Source organism: Alosa pseudoharengus, unplaced genomic scaffold (genome assembly GCF_046254945.1).
Source record: "Alosa pseudoharengus isolate Yale_2024_CS ecotype anadromous, Long Island Sound unplaced genomic scaffold, YU_APseudo_1.1 YU_APseudo_1.1_scf_16, whole genome shotgun sequence".
Classification (NCBI taxonomy): domain Eukaryota; kingdom Metazoa; phylum Chordata; class Actinopteri; order Clupeiformes; family Clupeidae; genus Alosa; species Alosa pseudoharengus.
In genome coordinates this window covers 23,727,541-23,747,222 of record NW_027468630.1, presented here as the reverse complement: position 1 = coordinate 23,747,222, position 19,682 = coordinate 23,727,541, and the positions used below count along the sequence as shown (strand labels likewise).

General features: G+C 40.2%; 2 protein-coding genes across 4 annotated transcripts in view; both read left to right on the top strand.

Moving 5' to 3' along the window:
• LOC143125764 (uncharacterized) overlaps positions 1-2,901 on the top strand; it is a 35,525-nt gene extending 32,624 nt beyond the window's left edge. For both annotated transcript variants that reach the window (XM_076287497.1, XM_076287498.1), the window contains 2 exons: positions 1,011-1,130; positions 2,750-2,901. In XM_076287497.1, coding sequence (XP_076143612.1) covers positions 1,011-1,130; positions 2,750-2,882 — 253 coding nt within the window. In that variant the 3' untranslated portion in view covers positions 2,883-2,901. The remainder of the gene's footprint in view (positions 1-1,010; positions 1,131-2,749) is intronic.
• Positions 2,902-2,943: 42 nt separating this feature from the next.
• Positions 2,944-19,582, top strand: LOC143125765 (cytokine-dependent hematopoietic cell linker-like). Of its 2 annotated transcripts, XM_076287499.1 has the most exons (8): positions 2,948-3,168; positions 3,271-3,301; positions 6,316-6,394; positions 6,497-6,525; positions 6,645-6,739; positions 13,786-13,854; positions 16,369-16,524; positions 19,114-19,582. In XM_076287499.1, exons 4-8 carry the CDS (start codon positions 6,519-6,521, stop codon positions 19,270-19,272), a joined length of 486 nt encoding a protein of 161 aa, XP_076143614.1. In that variant the 5' UTR covers positions 2,948-3,168; positions 3,271-3,301; positions 6,316-6,394; positions 6,497-6,518; the 3' UTR covers positions 19,273-19,582. The 2 variants fall into 2 exon arrangements, with proteins under 2 accessions (XP_076143615.1, XP_076143614.1); XM_076287500.1 differs by lacking the exon at positions 13,786-13,854 and having other exon boundaries at positions 2,944-3,168.
• Positions 19,583-19,682: the final 100 nt, after the last annotated feature.

Sequence of the window (19,682 nt, the reverse complement as noted above, 5' to 3'; positions counted from 1 at the left end):
AATACATACAAAATTCTGCTACAAGAGTTCTCACCCGTACCAGGCCCTGGCAACATATCACTCCCATCCTCCATCAACTACACTGGCTCCTGGTGCAATATCGTATTCAATTCGAAATCATTACAAAGCCCAACATAATCCTGCACCCTCCTATCTTTCAAACCTCCTGACCCCTTACCAACCAACCCGCACCTTACGCTCTACTGATGCCCACCTCCTACCCCCACTGGACATCTCCGTTCCATGGGTGACAGGGCGTTTAGCATGGTTGGCCTCAAACTCTGGAACTCCTGCACTTGCACTCCCTCAAAGCACTTCACTGTCCACCTTTAAAGGCACACTATGCAAGATTTTAACCTTTATGAACCTCGCGAGAATCGTGACACATTACCTTGTCAGTAAATATAGCTCTTTGGAGATAGTTTTTGTCTTTTGTTAATCCTTCACCTGCACCACAAAAGAATTTGCATTGCGTACAGGGGGGATAAGTCGCGAGAATTTTGCTATTTACAATAGCAGAGTAAAATAAACACATCCCAACTCTAGAGGGAGCTCTACACTCACTAAACCTGCATAGTATACCTTTAAATCCATGCTAAAAACTCATCTTTTCACTCTTACTTTTCCTTCCTACTCATAACTGTCCCTTCTCCATCCCACTCGTTCCCTGTCTATCTATTGTTGTTTTATTTTTGTTGTCAATGTTTGTCCCCTGCTGAATCTATAGTGTATTTTACTAAGTGTACAGTCTTGATATGTGTCCCTGTATGTTGCTTTTATGTCTGTGTTACTCTTGTGTCCTTGGGTGACATGAAATGTGCTTTAAATAAAATGTATTATTAATCTGCTTGGTAGCTAGAGGGGGTGCGTTTTTGCTGATAATTCTTCATCAGCAGTTACACAAAGTTAATGTTTGCTACAAAATAGAGCCTTGGAAATTTGTATATTCCTAGGTTAGGTATGCATGTATGTATGTGAGAAATTACTTCTGTTTCTTGCTGTAATTTAAGACTTCCCAAGCCTGTCCCAATGCTCCCTGTGCATGACAAAACTACTGTGGGACCCAAACTCTTAGTGCATGGGCATGGAGGCTTCCCAACAGACCCTTCGACACCACCAGGATGGAAGGAGTGAGTAGGACCCACTCTCTTATGTCCCGTTTACAGCCCAAACAGATATATGTACATGACAAAAGATTGCATGTCAGATTTCAGATCTGCAAGTGCTGAATTTTAGGCAGGCAAGGCAAAGTAGTTTTATCTCTAAAGCTATTTCATACACAGGGCAGCTCAATGTGCTTTACAGTGTTAAAACATGAATATATTTTTAAAAATATGCTAAAAGTAGGTTAAAAGTAAATAAGAAAGGAATAAACAGCTTTGAAACAATAAAATAGAGATACAAAGAAAGAGTGCAATAAAATACAGGATTAAAGCAATATAACTTGATTTTTGCTAAGAATCAACTCAAGAAATTTGGGCAACCGTGGCCTTCTGGTTAGCACTCTGGACTTGTAACCGGAAGGTTGCTGGTTCGAGCCCCAACCAGTGGGCCACGGCTGAAGTGCCCTTGAGCAAGGCACCTAACCCCTCACTGCTCCCCGAGCGCCGCTGTTGATGCAGGCAGCTCACTGCGCCGGGATTAGTGTGTGCTTCACTTGACTGTGTGCTGTGTGTGTTTCACTAATTCACGGATTGGGATAAATGCAGAGACCAAATTTCCCTCACGGGATCAAAAGAGTATATATACTTACTTATACTTAAGAAATTACACAATGTAGCTTTAGGATGATAAAGTGCTGACTTGATCACAGCTTTTATGTGGTTTTCAAAATTGAAGCCATTGTCAGTTATTACGCCCTGATTTCTCACTGTCTTCTTCGCTTTCAGCCCTTTGGTTTCCAGAAAAGTGTCAATTATATACCTATCATCCTTGCTACCAAATGTGATCACTTCAGTTTTATCTTTGTTCAGTTGAAAGTTTTGGGTCATCCAATTGTTGACTTGGTCAATACAGTGGCAAAGGGAATAAATGGGACCATGGTCATTAGGTGACAGTGCAAGGTACATTTAGGTGTCATCTGCATAGGCATGATAAAATAATTGATTGTTCTTGATAATAGGACCAAGTGGGAGCAAGTATAGATTGAACAATAGTGGTCCCTGGGGGACACCGCAGGTTAGGGGCATTGATATTGAGGTATAGTCACCGATGGTCACGGTGAAGCTTCTCTCCTGTAAGTATGACTTCATCCAGTTGATGACTGTGCCTGAAAAACCAACCCAGTGCTCAAGTAATAAAATGTCATGATCGACAGTATTACTGTAAAAGCTAAACTAAGGTCCAGTAACACTAAAATTGAAGTTTAGCCTTAAACTGTATTAAAATGTATGTCATTTAAAAACTAAGGGCTGTTTCTGTGCTTTGATTTTCAATTAATTTAGAACAATAAATTACGTTTTTATTATTATATTATAGATGTTATTATCATATGTTTCAATGTTATTATGTATATTATGATGTTATATGAAAGCTGAGTTAATAATTACATCATGCTGCACCCCACAGTATGTTTAGTAATGCTATATTTAGTCATAATTTTCTGGATGCCTATACAGTAATCTGCTGGATTTGATAGATTGAGGGGGTGCTCTATTGCTGATAATTCATCTTCTGCATTTACACAAAATGGATGTTTTGCTACAAAATAGAGCTCTGGCAAACTGACTGTTTCTTGCTGTAATTTAAGACTTCCCAAGTCTGTCCCAGTGCTACCTGTCCATGACAAAACTACTGCGGGGCCCAAACTCTCAATGCTTGGGCATGGAGGCCTCCCAACAGACCCCCCGACACCACACATGCCACCGGCATGGAAGGAGTGAGTACCCTCTCTCTTATATAAAATTAAGTCAAATTATTAAGTCTCTTCATACTGAAAACAGTACAAACTAGATTATTTGATCTTGATATAAGATTAATAACACTTGGTTAGATTTTCTTAGATAAGCAGTTTTTGCAGTGTATTATGATGGTATGCAGTATTTGATGTTATTGTGCATGAAAGTAACAAGCAGAAGAGTTAATAATTCACATCCCACAGTAATGCTATTTCACTCCTGTTCTCTTTTCTTTTCAAATGCAACATAAAATGATCAAAGACAGCAAAAGGTAATTGGCAAAAAAATAAAATAAAATAATGATATATCACGCACACACACAATTGTGGCCAAAGATCTTAGTTTTTTAGCTGTACCAATATTTAAATTTCAGATTAACACCAGAGGTTCAACTTCACCCAGTGGTAAGTACAATTTGTTTTACAATATCAAATTGTAGATAAAATTACCTATAAATGAACAATTTAAAGAAAATCGGAAATGTTTTCTTTCACACAATATCAAATGACAAACTTAGTGGAATCCTAGTATTGCATACATGGTCTCGCGTACAGATTCATTCTGCAGAGATGCGCTCACTCGTCGTCAAAATACTAAAGAAAGACAGATGTCACTCTCATTGTTTTAATGGATGTTACGCCCAAAACACACCCAAGACAAATTAAGAAACCCTCTTGAACAATGCAGCTGGCATCTGATCACTTATTATATTCACATTTATTCATTTAGCAGACACTGTTGTCCAAAATGACTTATATCAACTATAACTATAACTACAACTATAACTATCAACTAAATGACATATGTCAACTATATTACAAGGGATTACATTGTCCCCGGAGCAACTTGGGGTTAAGTGCCTTGCTCAAGGGCACAACACTGGAAGCCAGGAATTAAACCCACAACTTTCAGGCTACTGCAAACTAGCCCAGCTCCTTAACCACTACACTACCGGCCCACTTCATCACAATAGCACATTTGAACTGGACAGGCCCCTAAATGCGCCATACGCTTCACACCATGTGTTTCAGACTGTCAAAGGGCCCCAGTGTCTTTAAGGTTGGGGGAAATGAGCAACAAACCATGTCGGTAGTCAGTTTGTTTTTTACTCCTAAAAGGAATGAAAAGGAAATTTCTCTTGGTTGGTACACAAGTAGGCCTTTATTCTAGGAAAGAGTAATAACAAAGCACATGTAACATACTCCAGCACAGATCTAAAGTACATGCCTCTCCGACTCTCCATACAAGATGCAGAGCCCCCAGTTATTGGTATTCCTGGTAAAGATGATTAAAAAGAGATATAACAATATTTTGGTGTTGCTCTGAGAAGAAAAAAAAATCCCATGAAGAAATAAATATTTGTAACAAACAACAAACCACATGTGCCACAATTGTAGGCACCCACAGAAAAAAACTATACAAAATATAACTGAAACTTTTTTCATTCCTATTCAACTCCTTAAAGGTAATCAGGGTGCTTGTGAATTTTCAAGCAGTAATCCATGATTTACTGTTTTATTAAGGTATGAAAATAAAGTCACACAGACATATAACAACATATGGACAGTTCATGGATAAAAACCCATGACTATCATGCTGTAGTTTCCAGCAGAGAGAATAGACCACTCAAGGATTTAATTAAGCACAATGCCCCACACATCCCTCAGCCTATTGGAGGCTGCTGCATCACATGATTTAATTATGTCAGCACTATTGTCCGCAGATGCAAAGGCAATGCATATCACAGTCACGTGTCTGCCTCAGGGAATCCCCCCACTCAGGGGTGCTGCTAGAAAAATATATAGTATTATTGGGGGGCTCTAGTCCTAACCCACCCCCCTCGCCCCCACCCAGTGGCGCCCCTGCCCCCACTGACCTAACAATGTATGTCACATGATCTGTATTACAGAGCGCTCATGGAGAGAGCAAGTTGGATGTACAGTAGCAGGTCATCCAGCAGGTCTATCGTCTATGATCCAAAACGTATGTTCAGACCTTGATAAAACACAACAATGTTGAATAAAAAATCAGGATTATGCCATGGTTATCTCAATTCCGTGGTCTGAACTCCAGAGAGCTTAAGGTGGGGTGAGCTTAAGGAGAATGCACAAGAGAGGACTAAGGAATGCTCTCAAATATCTTGCTTTTTATTCCCCGATTTTATTGTTGAGATGTTATATAAGATGTAAGACCTCTTTTATTGGCTAAGGCAGGCTTTACAAAGACTTTAATACAAAGGGTGCTAATAAATGTGGCATGTGTGCTTATGGTAAAATATCTATTTCTTTATGTGTTTTTTTCTTCTCAGAATAAATTAGCTTCTTTGCAAGGTTGGATATTGTCCCTCACTGTTTTCATTGTGAAACTAAGATAAAAATGTTGTTTACTTTTACATCTATTTTCAACCCATTTTTACCAGGGGTGCCATAAGTGTGGAGTGCGCTTTACCTCCTTGGCTCTAATGCAAGAGCTCTGGTGACCATTTGTTGTTCTGTATGGTAATTTGGTTGATCTTATTCATTGCCTGGGATGGTTCTCTCTCCCCATTTCCATTCTACAATGGGTGTCACTCACAGCTCAATTTACTTTCTTACGCTGGGTGTGTGCATGTGCGTGATCACTGAGCACCATTTGTAAGATGTTACTTAACACATTTTTGATGGTCACAGCAGCTGTTTACCATGAATCTCATATTCTGAGCCTGACATACTCTATTTATTTACTGTAAAATAACAGTTTAAAATCAGTCTGATGGTACAATACACTGCATTTTAACAGGGAGAATGGTGTCTGAATGAATAGAGTCTGGAGCCTCACGATTGGGAAACGTTTCCAACACTAGCATTGTGAGGGGCATAGACTTTGCGTTAACTTTTAAATCTGTGGCCTCAGAATAAAAGAAACCTGCATCTACTTCCTGCATCACAGATGATTTGTTACAACATTCATCCGACTGTAATTTTTGATGTTTGCAGGCATTGCTACCGTTTACTACAGCCATTTTAGATTCCAAAACTACAGCGTCATTCCCTCTTATTGCCGATTGGCCTGACCTTTTTGGGGTCTGATGGAAACGTTAGTGAATTATGGTGTTCCAGACTAGTATCTCCCTGAGAAGAGCTCTAGGTGGATGTGGCAAGGCTAGGAAACATGACCCAGAAACACTGCGTACCCCTTCTATGTAATGCCAGTAATATGTGACTTTAGATATGTTAGTTTGGCTTTTTGAAAAGGTACCAACACACAAAAAAGACACCTTTCCAAACAATAGACTCTGATAGTTGAATAGAAAGCTCTGCCTCCCTGAGCCCCATGAGATCATTTGGGTGAATAGGTGTTAATCACAGATCACACCTTAGCTCTGCCCTTGCTGATTGACACCTTTCATGAACAGTCCTGGCTCTTTTCTGTCACCTAGGTCCTAAAGCCAGACCACCGCTATCAGCATCCCAAAGATTGTCCTTAGATCTTGAGTCCCAGGAGCTATTTGATGCAAGGTATTGTGCAAACTATTTTGGGACTCCAAAATGCCATTTATTTTCTGTTAGAACTTCAAATGTAATACTAAAATTTAAATTCTAATTACAACTATTCTATAGACAGATACTTTGGAAAGAGGGGATGCCAGGTAATTTATTATGTCAATCTTTAAAATAATATGAAATGTAATGTGTGTGCAATATAAATGTGTATGTACAATGCCTATAACCTTGTTTTGTGTGTGTGTGTGTGTGTGTGTGTGTGCAGAGATACACTCTGTGAAGAGACATCATCATGAGTGGCCTCAAGAAAAGGGTGATTTAGATCACTCCAACTTCCATCCTCAAGAGAGGCCTGCAGAGGTATACAACTGCCAATGTTTTAAAATGTTATTAACAAAATTGCCTTTGAAAGGTACTGAAAGCAATTCTAAGTAATTTCTACCTCTCCTCACAATCGGCTAGCTGTCTGTTCTGTGAATACAGTGTAAACAGCCCTGGGGAGGGGGAGGTGAAGGGAAGGGGGTGGTTGCTCACCACTGTTTTATTTGATGTTTGGTTCAAATACCAACATCATAGGATTTTTAATGAGAAAAGTTTAGATAGTAGAAAAAAATCATTAACAAACATTATGCATTCTTAAGAGACAAAGAATACAAACAAATGGATCTACTAAACTAGGTTTATTTCTAAGTGGTGTGATCAGTGTTTGGAATAACACCGTTTAAAATAACGGCGTTAGGTAACAACGTTATTTTTTCAGTAACGAGGTAATCTAACTAATAACTTTTCCCGGCGTTACGGCGTTAACGTTACTGGACGTTAAATGCGGTGCGTTACTATGCATTGATTGAATAAACTGTGTAATCCGAACGCACCCCTGGCTCACAGCTAGTGAGGAGGTGGGTTAGTAACGACGTAAGTGATTATGATTGGCTAAGGCAGTGTCATGTTTCATGGTAGCCAATCAGAGCCAGTGTTTTTGCACACGCGCCACACACACACGCAACAGCTAAAATAAAGATTTGACGAAACAGCAGAGGTCTGGAGCAATCCGATGAAAAGTTGGCATTTTCAAGGTGGAGATATAAGCACTACTTCAAATTCATTGTGGTCAAAGGCAAGAACATGCATGTAATGTGTACATTATGTCCAGGAGCGAAGAATTTGTCGACATCCGTTGTAAGCAATTTAATGAAACATCTCACACACGCATCTAATAGTACGGTGTCTTGTGTAATCCCGCTGGATTTTCTTGTACAAATGGATTTTTTTGCATATTTTGCTAGTATAGAGTCTAAGGAACAAGACTTTTTTTTGTCTTAAAATTTTTTACGATCCATTTTCACACTTAAATGACATCATCATTTATATAATGCATAATTAATACTGGGACTACTATCACTTGGGGGTCAAATGTGAGAAAACACTGGTAAAGAGGGTATTTTGCCTAATTTTTGGGTGCTGATTCTGAATATCATATTTACTTAGATATTTTTTTTGTTTTAAACCTGCTAATTAGCATTTGCGGCCTAAACAGGCCTCCATAGGCAACATAGAACTAGTGAATAGGGTAAAAAAAATTAACTCCTTGATATTCTTATAAAACTTTACTAGTTGATTATTTATGTAGAGACAATATTTTTTTGCATGTTTTCTGTTTTCTGAAAATATATGTTTATGGATGTAATTTAACAATATCTCATTAATTGTGCACTAATTTGCATACATTTAAATTACAAAAAAAGAGACATCTGAATATTGGATAGTTAAATTGAATGTAGACAGGTTCAGGTTTGCCTTCAGAACTTTTCCTAGATTCAGAGCCTTAAAAGAACGGCTTGTTCAAGCGCCAGTCCTAGGTTATGCCGATTTCAGTTGTCCCTTTATCTTAGAGACGGATGCAAGCCATGCAGGATTGGGGGCAGTTCTGTGACAGGAGAAGGATGGGTTACGGCGACCAATAGCCTTTGCTAGCCGGGGCTTGTGGCCAAGTGAGAGGAACATGTCAAATTATAGTGCCATGAAACTCAAACTCCTTGCAGTCAAGTGGGCAATCACAGAAAAAAAATGCAAGTATCTCCTGGGCAACAAGTTCACCGTGTACACTGACAACAATCCCCTCCAATACCTGCAGTCAGTGAAACTGGGTGCTCTGGAACAGTGCTGGGTTTCTCAGCTTGCCCTCTTTGATTACAACATCAAATATCGTCCTGGGACAGCTAATCGCATTGCCGATGCCCTTTCTAGGCTTCCCACAAGCCCCACTAACACTTTGCGATCTGTGTCACACAGCCTGGACGTCCCCCTGCTGATTGCCATAGCCAACATGTCGAGTGCACCTATCCAAGACTCTTGGATAATCTTGTATGGTGGACACCATCCCTAGTCGAACCAAAAGAGACCTGAAAGTCCTGCAAGGGACTGATCCCTGTATTTCCAGATACCTGTGGTTTTGGCGACAGGGACGACCACCTACCCGTTAAGACAAGTAGAGTGAACCAAGGGAAGTCCAGCAGCTGATAAAGCAGTGGTCCCAGATACAGGAAGTGGATGGGACCTTGTACCGAGTGATCCAGGCTCCTCCTTCCAGGGATCCAGTGCTGCAGCTTTTACTGCCCAAGATGTTGTTAGTCGAAGTGCTCACTTATTCTACACAACAACCATGTCCATCTGTGGGTGGACAGGACCACAGATTTGATATGCCAGAGGTGCTACTGGCCCCAGATGTGGCATGAGGTGCAAAAGTGGTGTTCTGAGTGTGAGCACTGTGTGGTTGCTAAAGCAAGACAACCCAAGCCAGAACTTTCTTGGGAAATCTGTTAGCCACTAAGCTTTTGTAGATAATCTCCATTGACTTTACTCTCTTGGATTGGGCTAGCACAGGACAAGAGAATGTTCTGGTAGTCACAAATGTTTTCTCAAACAAAAGTTGACCCAGGCCTTTCCCACCCCTGATCAGATAGCTTCCACCATAGCTAAGATTCTAACTGAGATATGGTTCTATGTGTATGGCATGCCAAGGAGAACGGTCAGTGTGAACATCTCAACAGGACACTTCATGACTTGCTCAGGCCTTTACCCCCTGAAAAGAAGCGTAAATGGTCCCAGTTGCTCCCTCAGCTCCTGTTCGCCTAATACCACCATGTACCAGTCCACACAGCACTCCCCATACGAGCTGATGTTCGGTCAGAAGCCACAGTTACCAGTCGACCACCTACTTGGAAATACTGGAGGTGACCACAGGGACAGTCCACCGACTGATTGGGTGGTGCAACATCAAGAGTACCTGACTTCTGTCTATGCTAGTGCTAGGAGACACTTAGAAGAGGCTGCGGCATATCCTAGGCATGGTGGTTCTGACACCGTATTATCACCATATTACCACCTGGCACTCTAATCTTTTTCTAGTGGGCGGTGGTAGTGTAGTGGTTAAGGAGCTGGGCTAGCGTGCAGTAGCCTGAAAGTTGTTGGTTCAATTCCCGGCTTCCACTGTTATGCCCTTGAGCAAGGCACTTAGCCCTAAGTTGCTCAGGGGACAATGTGATCCCTTGTAATATAGCTGACATACAGTATGTTGACTTTGACTTTTGACTTTGGTCAAGAAGTGTCTGCTAAATGTAATGTACATGTACACTCTTTTGCAAGAACCATTTTCACGGTCGCCACAAAATCCAGGATACATGGGTGTCCACCAAGTATGAAATTGTGGAGTGTCTGGATGGAATTGGAACACACTATAAGATCAGGCCGTATGGGGAGGAGGGCCCCCTTAAGGCCGTATGGGGAGGAGGGCCCCCTTAAGACCATGCATCGCTCCGAGCTTAAACCTGTTCCCATCAGTCAAGATTCATCCAGCTCACCAGCAGAGGCGGACAGAGTACACAGCTTCATTACTTGAGTAAAAGTACAGATACGCTTTGCTAAATTTTACTCAAGTAAAAGTACAACAGTCAGATGTCTACTTAAGTAAAAGTACTGAAGTACTTGTTTTTAAAAGTACTTGAGTATCAAGAGTACAAGAGTAAATATTGCATTACTGCCACAGTGCTTAAATTTATGTACAGAAACGTCCCACATGGAGTTATGAAAAATGTTAATGTTAATACCTTGGAGAATGTAAAAGGCATAGGCGTGCAAACATAGACACTAGGTGGTGCTAAAGCACTAGGAAGTTTGCCCTTTATGAACGAAAATGCCCTTTTGAAACTTTTTTTTTTTTTTTTTTAATTATTAATATTATTAAGATTTTACTGAGGTCGGTTTTGAAATTATCTTTTGAAAACCTGAGCCATTAAAAACGACTGAAACAATGCCCCGAAATGAGCCACCTCCTTGCGCACACCCGACCAGCCTATCTCTCTTCCTTTGTCACGTGAACTCGCGCGGTCGCGCGCAGGGCACGCCAGATGCGCAGCACCATAGCAGTTCAGTAAGCGTCTTCAGATAGCAGGCATGGTCGCTGACAGGCTGCTTCTCCCGTGCCCCATCAGCCAGGTAACATACAGATCAAGCAAAATCTTACAGTTTGCCCTCTAAGCCCAACATGTAATAATTTTGTTGTCTCATTCAGCACCAAACAAGCATTTTTGCCGACTGGTCACCTGATAAACTAGTTAGATGAAGCTAGATAAAGTTTTACGCTGTAGCCCAAATCAATGACAGATAATGTGACGACCACATACAAATAATTTCGGTAGATTTTGCAAATTTATGTGTTAAGAAGAACGTTTTCTGTTGTATATGTTTTGTTAGGCAACATGTATTAACACATTAATTTGTGACAGAAGAAACGGGAAGTTCCCCATTACCTGTGAAAAATGCCCATCTGCATTCATGTAATGACAACAGTCAGTAGCCCACTATAACTCCTTCTCGTACTGTTTGGTCTCTTTATTGTCTTACAGATCAAGTAAAATCCTACAGTTTGCCGTCTAAGCCCAATTTGTAATCATTTTGTTGTGCAGTAAAATGTTTCATACAGCATCAAACAACTAAGCATTTTTAGCCGACTGCTCACCTGATAAAGTTTTACGCTGTAGCCCAAGTCAATGACAGATAACGTGAGGACGACCACATAGGCTACAAATAATTTCGGTGGAGTTTTCAATTGCAAATCTATGTGTTAAGACGAATGTCTTCTGTTGTATAGGTTTTGTTAGGCAACATAAATGAACACATTTTGGTCTCTTTATTGTCTTAATTGTATATTGATTTACTAATTGCACTAATTGCAGCACAAGTCAAATTTCATTCAACATGTGCGTGTAATTTGTTTTATAATTCAGTGTTCCACGTGCGCTAAAAAATGCCCCCCAAAATGTCTGTGCACGCCACTGGGAAAAGGAATTGAAAGTAAAATCAGGTCATTTTCATATTTTTACCATGTTGCCAGGAATGGGCAGTATTTCTAATACATGTATTTAAAATACGTATTTCAAATACAAAACACTACTTTGTAATTGAAACACTTGAAGCGAAAACTCATTAACTTGAAATAGTCTCGCCAGACTATTGAAATAGTCTGGCGAGGTGGGGCCACGGGTTGGCATAATTCCCGGGATGGACCTGCTGCGTCTTCATCCATTGTTCCGTCCATGACTTCGTCTCTTATCTAAATCTGACCATGGAGTTGACTTTGGCGGAAAATCAGTGGCGCCTGCACAATCCAATCACGTTTGAGAGGGAAACAACAAATTGAGGGTTTCCGAGATTTTTCTTTTTTCCTTTTTTTTTTAGAAGAAGTAACGGGTACTCACGGTTATGGATAGAAATGTAGTGGAGTAAAGAGTACAATATTTGCCTATCAAATGTACTTGAGTAAAGTCATGAGTACTCCCCAAAAATGATACTCGAGTAAAGTACAGATTCCTCAAAACTGTACTCAAGTACTGTACTCAAGTAAATGTACGTTACTGTCCGGCTCTGCCCACCAGCATTGGCTGCTCCACAGCCTCATGGGGGTATCGGGAGGGAGCCAGGCCTCGATAACCCTGCAGTTGTAGACCCGTTGAGGGTAGCCATAGTCCACACCAGGACTAGTGCTTAGCATCACAGTGACCAAGATGGTGTTAACTTTAGCCTTGACCAACTGTCCCAGGCTCATTTGGAGGCTGTACCAGATTAAAGAGAGCAAATGCACATGTTTTAGTGTCTGACCAATGTTTTCCCTTGAGTTATTTGTTTTTTGTATTAGTTCAGGCTGTGAGAGGGCCATCCGTTGTCTGTCTGTTTGTTTGTTTGTAACTTATATCCGTGGTTTGTCTGTTTGTTTGTACCATTCTTTTGTTTGTTAATTTTGCCTACTGCTACTTAACTATGCCTATGACACTATGCCTATGACACCTAGTGGTGTACTGTGTTGCCTGTACTATTATAGATTATTTCCCAGACAAATTTCTCTTAAGGTAGACAGACCTAGAATGACATGGCAGGTCAAGGAAAGCATCAAGAAAAGCAAAGATTAAGAAATCGTTTTTGACATAAGCAACAAGGGAGGAGGTGTTTTTACACTTTTCAGACACAAAGTTTGAAAACTATGGACATTGTTTTAGAACCAACAACCTTTCTACATTATCTGTGGGTTTTGTGTGCAAAAAGTGGAATTATTGTCAAAAAATTAGAAGAAAATGTGAAAATCACTTTTCAGACTAGATATAATCGCTTATTTTAAAACATACATATAAAACACTAAAGATGGATTGTGAAAATGTGAAGACAAAAAAATCTTGTTCCTTAGACTCTATATTAGCAAAATATGTAAAAAAATATTTTTTTACATAAAAATCTAGCGGGAGCCTATTTTCCAAACAAAGCATAATGTACTATAAAGCTAGTGGCCAAAAACACAGACACCTCCACCACAGATGATAGCTCGCCATCCACTAGCAAAGAAGGACTCGGAGCAAAGTCCTCCAAGAGGCAAAAGCTAGATCTTTCTGCCTAACAACAAAAACCTATGACACAGGCTGAAGTCAACCGTAGGTCTGTGCGTCTGTCTATTTGCAATATCTTGAATTTCCCCTTAGGGATCAATAAAGCATCTATCTATCTATCTATCTATCTATCTAATAAATATCGAAAGATATGTAGCCTACAAACACCTGTCTGTTCTACTCATTTCAACTGGCTGCTCAAAACTGCTCAAAAAAATCCAAATTATTTGACATATAGCAACTTTTTTTTTAACAGTAACGCAAATAGTTACTTTCCCTGGTAACGAGTTACTCTTATCATAGAGTAATTCAGTTACTAACTCAGTTACTTTTTGCAACAAGTAGTGAGTAACTATAACTAATTACTTTTTTAAAGTAACGTTCCCAACACTGGGTGTGATATTTTGTTACTTACTGATATATTATTATATTGAAGGGAAAAAAAACGTAACATTGTTGCGTGTCTCTCTTCAGATGTCAGACTGGTATGTGGGTTCCTTTACCCGAGTGGAGGCCGAACATGCTCTTCATCTGGTCAACAGGGTAAATGTTACATCCTCCTAACGGGTTGTACTGTTCTGAAATCAACCCACATACTGTTTCTATAAGCTCCCAGAGTGGTTTATTAACACAACGTTTCGACCAGAGGTCTTCGTCAGGTATCAAGAAGATGAGCGGGTGGGTGGAGATATATGAAGGGTTCAGATGCAAAAGCCTCTAAATGTCACCTACGTTAAAACTGAGATAAAGATGGTGAGTGAATGCTCTCCACACATAGTATACGTAAATCAAATCATTTAACTTCAAAACACGCTAAATACCACTCTCTTCCAGGTCTGAAATATCGATTTCTAGGCAAAAACCTATAGGAGCCTGATAAAAAAATGCTAATTTAAAAGAATGGTGGTCAGATGGATTTAGAGGGTTTTGCATCTGAACTCTTCATATATAGACAAAGTAGTGGGTAATGCCCCATGTCCACCAATCAGTCTGTCCTATCCAATTGTGCATCAGACAATTGTAAGCATCATCATCCCACCAAGTGTTACAGTTGCATCAATTCAGTCCTTTGTATAGGTCATTATCATGGGCGGATTATGAACTTTCGGGCCCCTGGGCCTAGATGTATTAAGGGCCCCCCACTTATTTTCGTATATGTGGAAGGGGCGGTTTGGGGGTCCTCCCCCAGAAATGTTTTAATTTGTTTGATGTGATTTCCTGTATTCTGGTGCATTTTGGGGATGGCCAATACTAAATAAAATCAGATTCATAGCCTACATCCTGATTTGTTGATATTGAGGCAATGATTCCATGCAAAGGCTTGGGCTTCAGGGCCCCCTGACCCCTTGGGCCCCTGGGCCTGGGCCCGGTAGGCCCGTGCAGTAATCCATCCCTGGTCATTATACATCAGACTGAAAAACACACCCAATCCACACATTACATTAGTGCCACACATTACAAGAAAAAAAGGAACATAAGAAAAAAAGGGAAAAGTTGATATTTCCAAGTCTCCAATGTCTTGTGTACTTTTCCCTTTTTTTCTTATGTTCCTTTTTTTCTTGTAATGTGTGGCACTTGTACAGATGTGAGGGATTGGGTGTGTTTTTCAGTCTGATGTACAATGACCTATACAAAGGATTGAACTGATGCAACTGTAACACTTGGTGGGCTGATGTAGGCCATATAGGCCATTTGCTTACAATTGTCTGATGCATTAAAGCAACACCAAAGAGTTTTTTGTACCTTAAAATAATGTTTCCAAAATCGTTTCAGTGGTTCATCAACTCATTAGCCTAGAAATCTAGACGTGCCCCTAGCGGCAGCAAATTATGCTGCCAGGGCTAGTCTAGCAACTCTCCGTTTGCTTGTGAGCTCCAGAAATCGAAACTTAATCAGGCCAATGAAATCGTGTATAGAGTCGTTAGGTGGGCTTAACATAATGATTGATGGCAGAGTTGCAACGGTTTGGCTTGAATTCCCTGCTACTTGAAAACAAATGAGATGGATGTTGCTGCATGCTGGCGAACAGTGTGACACGAGTTAAGCTTTTATTAAGTTGGCAAACGTTTAAACTAGCCAACTAGCTCAGCTGGTGGGAAACGCATGGGACTCATAGCGCTGCCGCTGTCCTATTGCGTGCAGAGGGAATTTAAAAGACAACTGATTATCCCACCCCTCAGACTGAGCACTGCGAACAGTGAGTGCCCAGACCCTACATTTTAATGTGGGTCTGGCTCGTCAGGCTATCAACTCATAACAGGGTGAACGGCACTTTCTGCATTCGCTTCGCGGCCCTCTATCGGCTATAACCGCACTATGTAAGTTTGCCGGATCGGGTAGTGGATCTGTAGTTCGATGGAATGAGACATGAGAAACTACAAATTTGACTTGCATCTGATGTCGCAATACATCGTACTTTCATAAAATCATGCAACATATTCTACCTGGTCTGTGGACATTGTTATTTGCAAAGCCGGTGCTGGATAAACAAATAGTGAGTGTGACAGAGGAAAAGTTCTTTGGTGTTGCTTTAATGGATAGGACAGACTGATTGGTGGACATGGGGCATTACCCACTACTTTGTCTATATATATCTCCACCCACCCGCTCATCTTCTTGATACCTGACGAAGACCTCTGGTCGAAACGTTGTGTTAATAAACCACTCTGGGAGCTTATAGAAACAGTGTGCGGGTATCTTTTTATTTTTCAATTGTTGGCTAAGCCTTATACCCAGCACCTGTTTAAATTTTGCAGATGTGCGTGCACTCCACTCTTTGACTGAAATCAACCCACTCACCTGTCATATACCTGTGTGCAATGTCATCAGTGTAATTAAAATGTGTTTTTATTAGCCAAGTCCAGTGTGTTCAGCTAATCAGCACTTAGAAAGCCCATATAAGCATGGGGGACCTGATTGTAAGATTGTGAATGGTTTACACTAACTGGCTTGAAGTCTAGGAAATGATCAGGGCTGGTAGCTATGCAGGGTTGAAATGATTTAGGAAAATGTCAAAGGTGGTTTGGACACGTCACAGTCTCTGTGCTCTTTCGACAGGAGGGAGCCTTCCTGGTCCGAGACTGCTCTAAGTGCACACCCCAGGAGCCCCTGGTGCTGGCAGTGTTTTATAAGCACCGAGTGTATAACATCCAGATCCGCTACAGTGAATGCTCCAGCAAGTACACTCTGGGCACAGGACTGAGGACCAATGACGTAAGTGGGCCGAAGCTGTTGACAGTCAGGTAGTTTATTCATGGGAATTCTGATACATTTGGTCATTTGTTTTTCATTTTCAATACAAAATGAAAGTGTGTGTGTGTGTGTGTGTGTGTGTGCAGTATGTGTGTTTGTGTGTGTGTGTGTGTTAGCTATGAAAGACACAATGCCATCCCATTCAAGCCATGGAGTTCTGAGGACCAAAATCTGTTTTTACCACAGTTTTTACAACTTTATGGGCCCACATTCACAAATCATTTGATATACTGAGTACTCCTAGTCACAGTTTTTAACTAAACGTTTTCTCTTAAAAGCTATTCAAATATTGGCTGAGACTAACTTTTAGTAAGGAAAAATTACAGCTCATAAGATAAGAAAAAGGCTCTGTTGATATGGTTGATGTCAATTCTCATGCACAAGCTTGCTTGCAGTGACCACTGTGATTGGTTGATGAGCGACAGGTCTGTGGATGATAGGCATGTACTAAATGGCTACTACCACAAAGGAAAAGAGATAAATACATAAATAAATGTAGAAAACAAGCTGCAAACAGGTGCCCTACCTACTAATATGTTCACAATGTTCACACGGTAGCATTGACAAGACGAGTTAGGTGGAGATCACACTGACCAGCGGCTAGCAGAAGGTTTCCTATATAGAGATTGAGAATGTGTGGTCATCATGGCATTTTCCCATTAGTGAACGCAAAGCATTTTGGGGATCCTCGGCAAACGTATCCATAATCTTGGTCACGTGTCTTTGCTACACTTAGCAATCTCTATTGTTCTCTATGGTTCGGCAGCGGAATGGTGGCAGTGCTAGGCGTAAGGCTAGCGTTGAACAAGCTGAGCGTTGAACTTGTTTCAACTTTCACACCGGTTGTGTTACTTAAGAACAAGATAGAATTTATTATGGTCTGAGCGTTGCGTTACGCATGCTGCTTGCCACAGGCCAATGTGATCCCCACATTAATGTAACATTTCAACATTAATTGGTTTCGGTTGTTGTTGGATCCATTTCAAGCTGCACAATTATTTACTCATTGGCGCATGCGTGTGTGTGTGTCTGTGTTATTTGGATCTATTTCCCTTACTTGCCTTTCGGTTCCAAATAAAAGCATTCAAATGTGGGTGTGTGTGCAAGTGTGTTTAATGGAACATATTTTGGAACATATTTTGGAACATATTTTGATAGACTGATCCAGTTTTGCCAGTCTGTCATAATGTCTACTTAGTAATAATAGAAGTTTCTAGAGTATGACAGACTCATGCTCATGACAGAGATTATGTCATGATAGGACAGCATTGTGTCTCTGTGAATCTCACAGACAAAAGCCAGAAGAATGCGTTCAGGATATAGGGGTTTCTTTGTTTTCAGAAATACTCAAGGCCAAATGTAAATATGTATGCGTCGGTAAGCCACAGAGCCCCTGGGAAGAACAAAACCTGTTTTAGCACAGTTTAACAACCTTGCGTGCTTTTGTTGCGTGCTCCATTTGACCATGTCCTTGCTGACATGAAATGTTGTATTAGTATGGTGTTAAGACATCAAATGTCTCATCAATAATAAACCTATAAAATTTAGGGGTGGGGGGAGGACGGGCTGTCCCTCAAAGTATATTATGATTACGGCCTTGAAGCATGTAGTAAATAGACCTCCCATATGTCATTACTGATTTTTGTTTTCATTGTCATGTGATTCTTTGAACAGTATATTATTTTGGTAACACTTTACTTGACGGGTGAGTTCATAACACATTCATAGCAGCTGTCATAAACTGCATATAAAGCATTCATGACTGTTTCATGACTCAACATTCATACCAAACCTTTCATGAATGTGGAAGACAGAATGATAACAACTTGTCAAAATACAAGTCCAACAAACGCAAAGGCGCATTGCCATTTTTCTCTCCAGCCTTTGTAAATATTTCATAAATATATCTTATGAAGTCTTCATGGAATGTCACTTTACTATACAAGTTGTGAAGTATTCGTAATCACTGAGTTTAACACTGGGAGGTAAACTAGCCTACATTCAGCTGACCCGTATTTGTGTAACCTGGAAAAGTTGGACATTCCCAGTAGCAAAAGATGAGAAATCATCTGCAAAGGTTACATCATAAAACAAATACATTTTTATGAAACAAAAAATATTTGCTTGACCATGTTCTGTCTTTTTGGCACCGGAGTAGCCCATTGACTCAGGTGTGATGTGATCAGGTAAGAGGTTTGGAACAAAAATGGCAATGCTGCTTTGCGATTGTTGGACTTTTATTTTGACAAGTTGTCGTCGTTCCGTCTTCCACATTCATGAAAGGTTTGGTATGAATGTTGAGTCATGTCTCATGAAACAGTCATGAATGCTTTATGTGCAGTTTATGACAGCTGCTATGAATGTGTTATGAACTCACCCGTCAAGTAAAGTGTTACCATTATTTTTTACTAAGTTACTTCACTCAAAATATTCACAACTGATTATATGCTTGTGACATTGTGTATTGTATATTATCTAGGTAGGGATTCATCGTTCACACATTGTCCTCATAGCCATGGAAATCTAACTGTTATCTTTTCATTCTTTCAGGCTTTCGATAATGTAGCTGACATCATCAAATTCCATTCTATTTTTCCGATCGCTCTGATTGATGGAAGAAACCCAAATGAAGACCAGAGAAGAACATGTGTTCTTTTGTACCCCGTCACCAGAACAGACATACTTCAGCTGCTGAGAAAGGACACATAGGAAGAGGCTCGGCAGCTTCAAATGAACACTTCACCACTGAAAAACATAATTAGTAAATAATTATCAAAGATACAGTATTGACAAATATATTGTGATATTCTCAAGATGTAAAATCCCTTTGTCATGAATTTGTTAGCTAATTTTTTTTTCTACAAAGAGTCTTCTTGTGCCTTAGGCACATTTGTATTTCTCATTACTAATTTTTTTCTGCCTTGGTTATGCAGGGAAGTGAGTCTGAATGTCCACTCTCTGTTGTAAATGAAGGGTGGTTTGTATCATAAAATAGTAGAATAAAAAGCTGGGGGATTTACATATTCTTATTCCAGTGAATGACATGGCAAGTAAATGTGGTTTCCGTATGAACACACTGCTCAGTCAATGCTTTTCACGGTTCAGTTATGGCTCGTAGT

Excerpts from the sequence above, each read along its gene's own strand:
- LOC143125765 (XM_076287499.1), top strand. Across the intron at positions 6,740-13,785 it reads CTCAAGAGAGGCCTGCAGAG|ATGTCAGACTGGTATGTGGG; the intron begins GTATACAACTGC and ends GTCTCTCTTCAG. Across the intron at positions 16,525-19,113 it reads CAGGACTGAGGACCAATGAC|GCTTTCGATAATGTAGCTGA; the intron begins GTAAGTGGGCCG and ends TCATTCTTTCAG.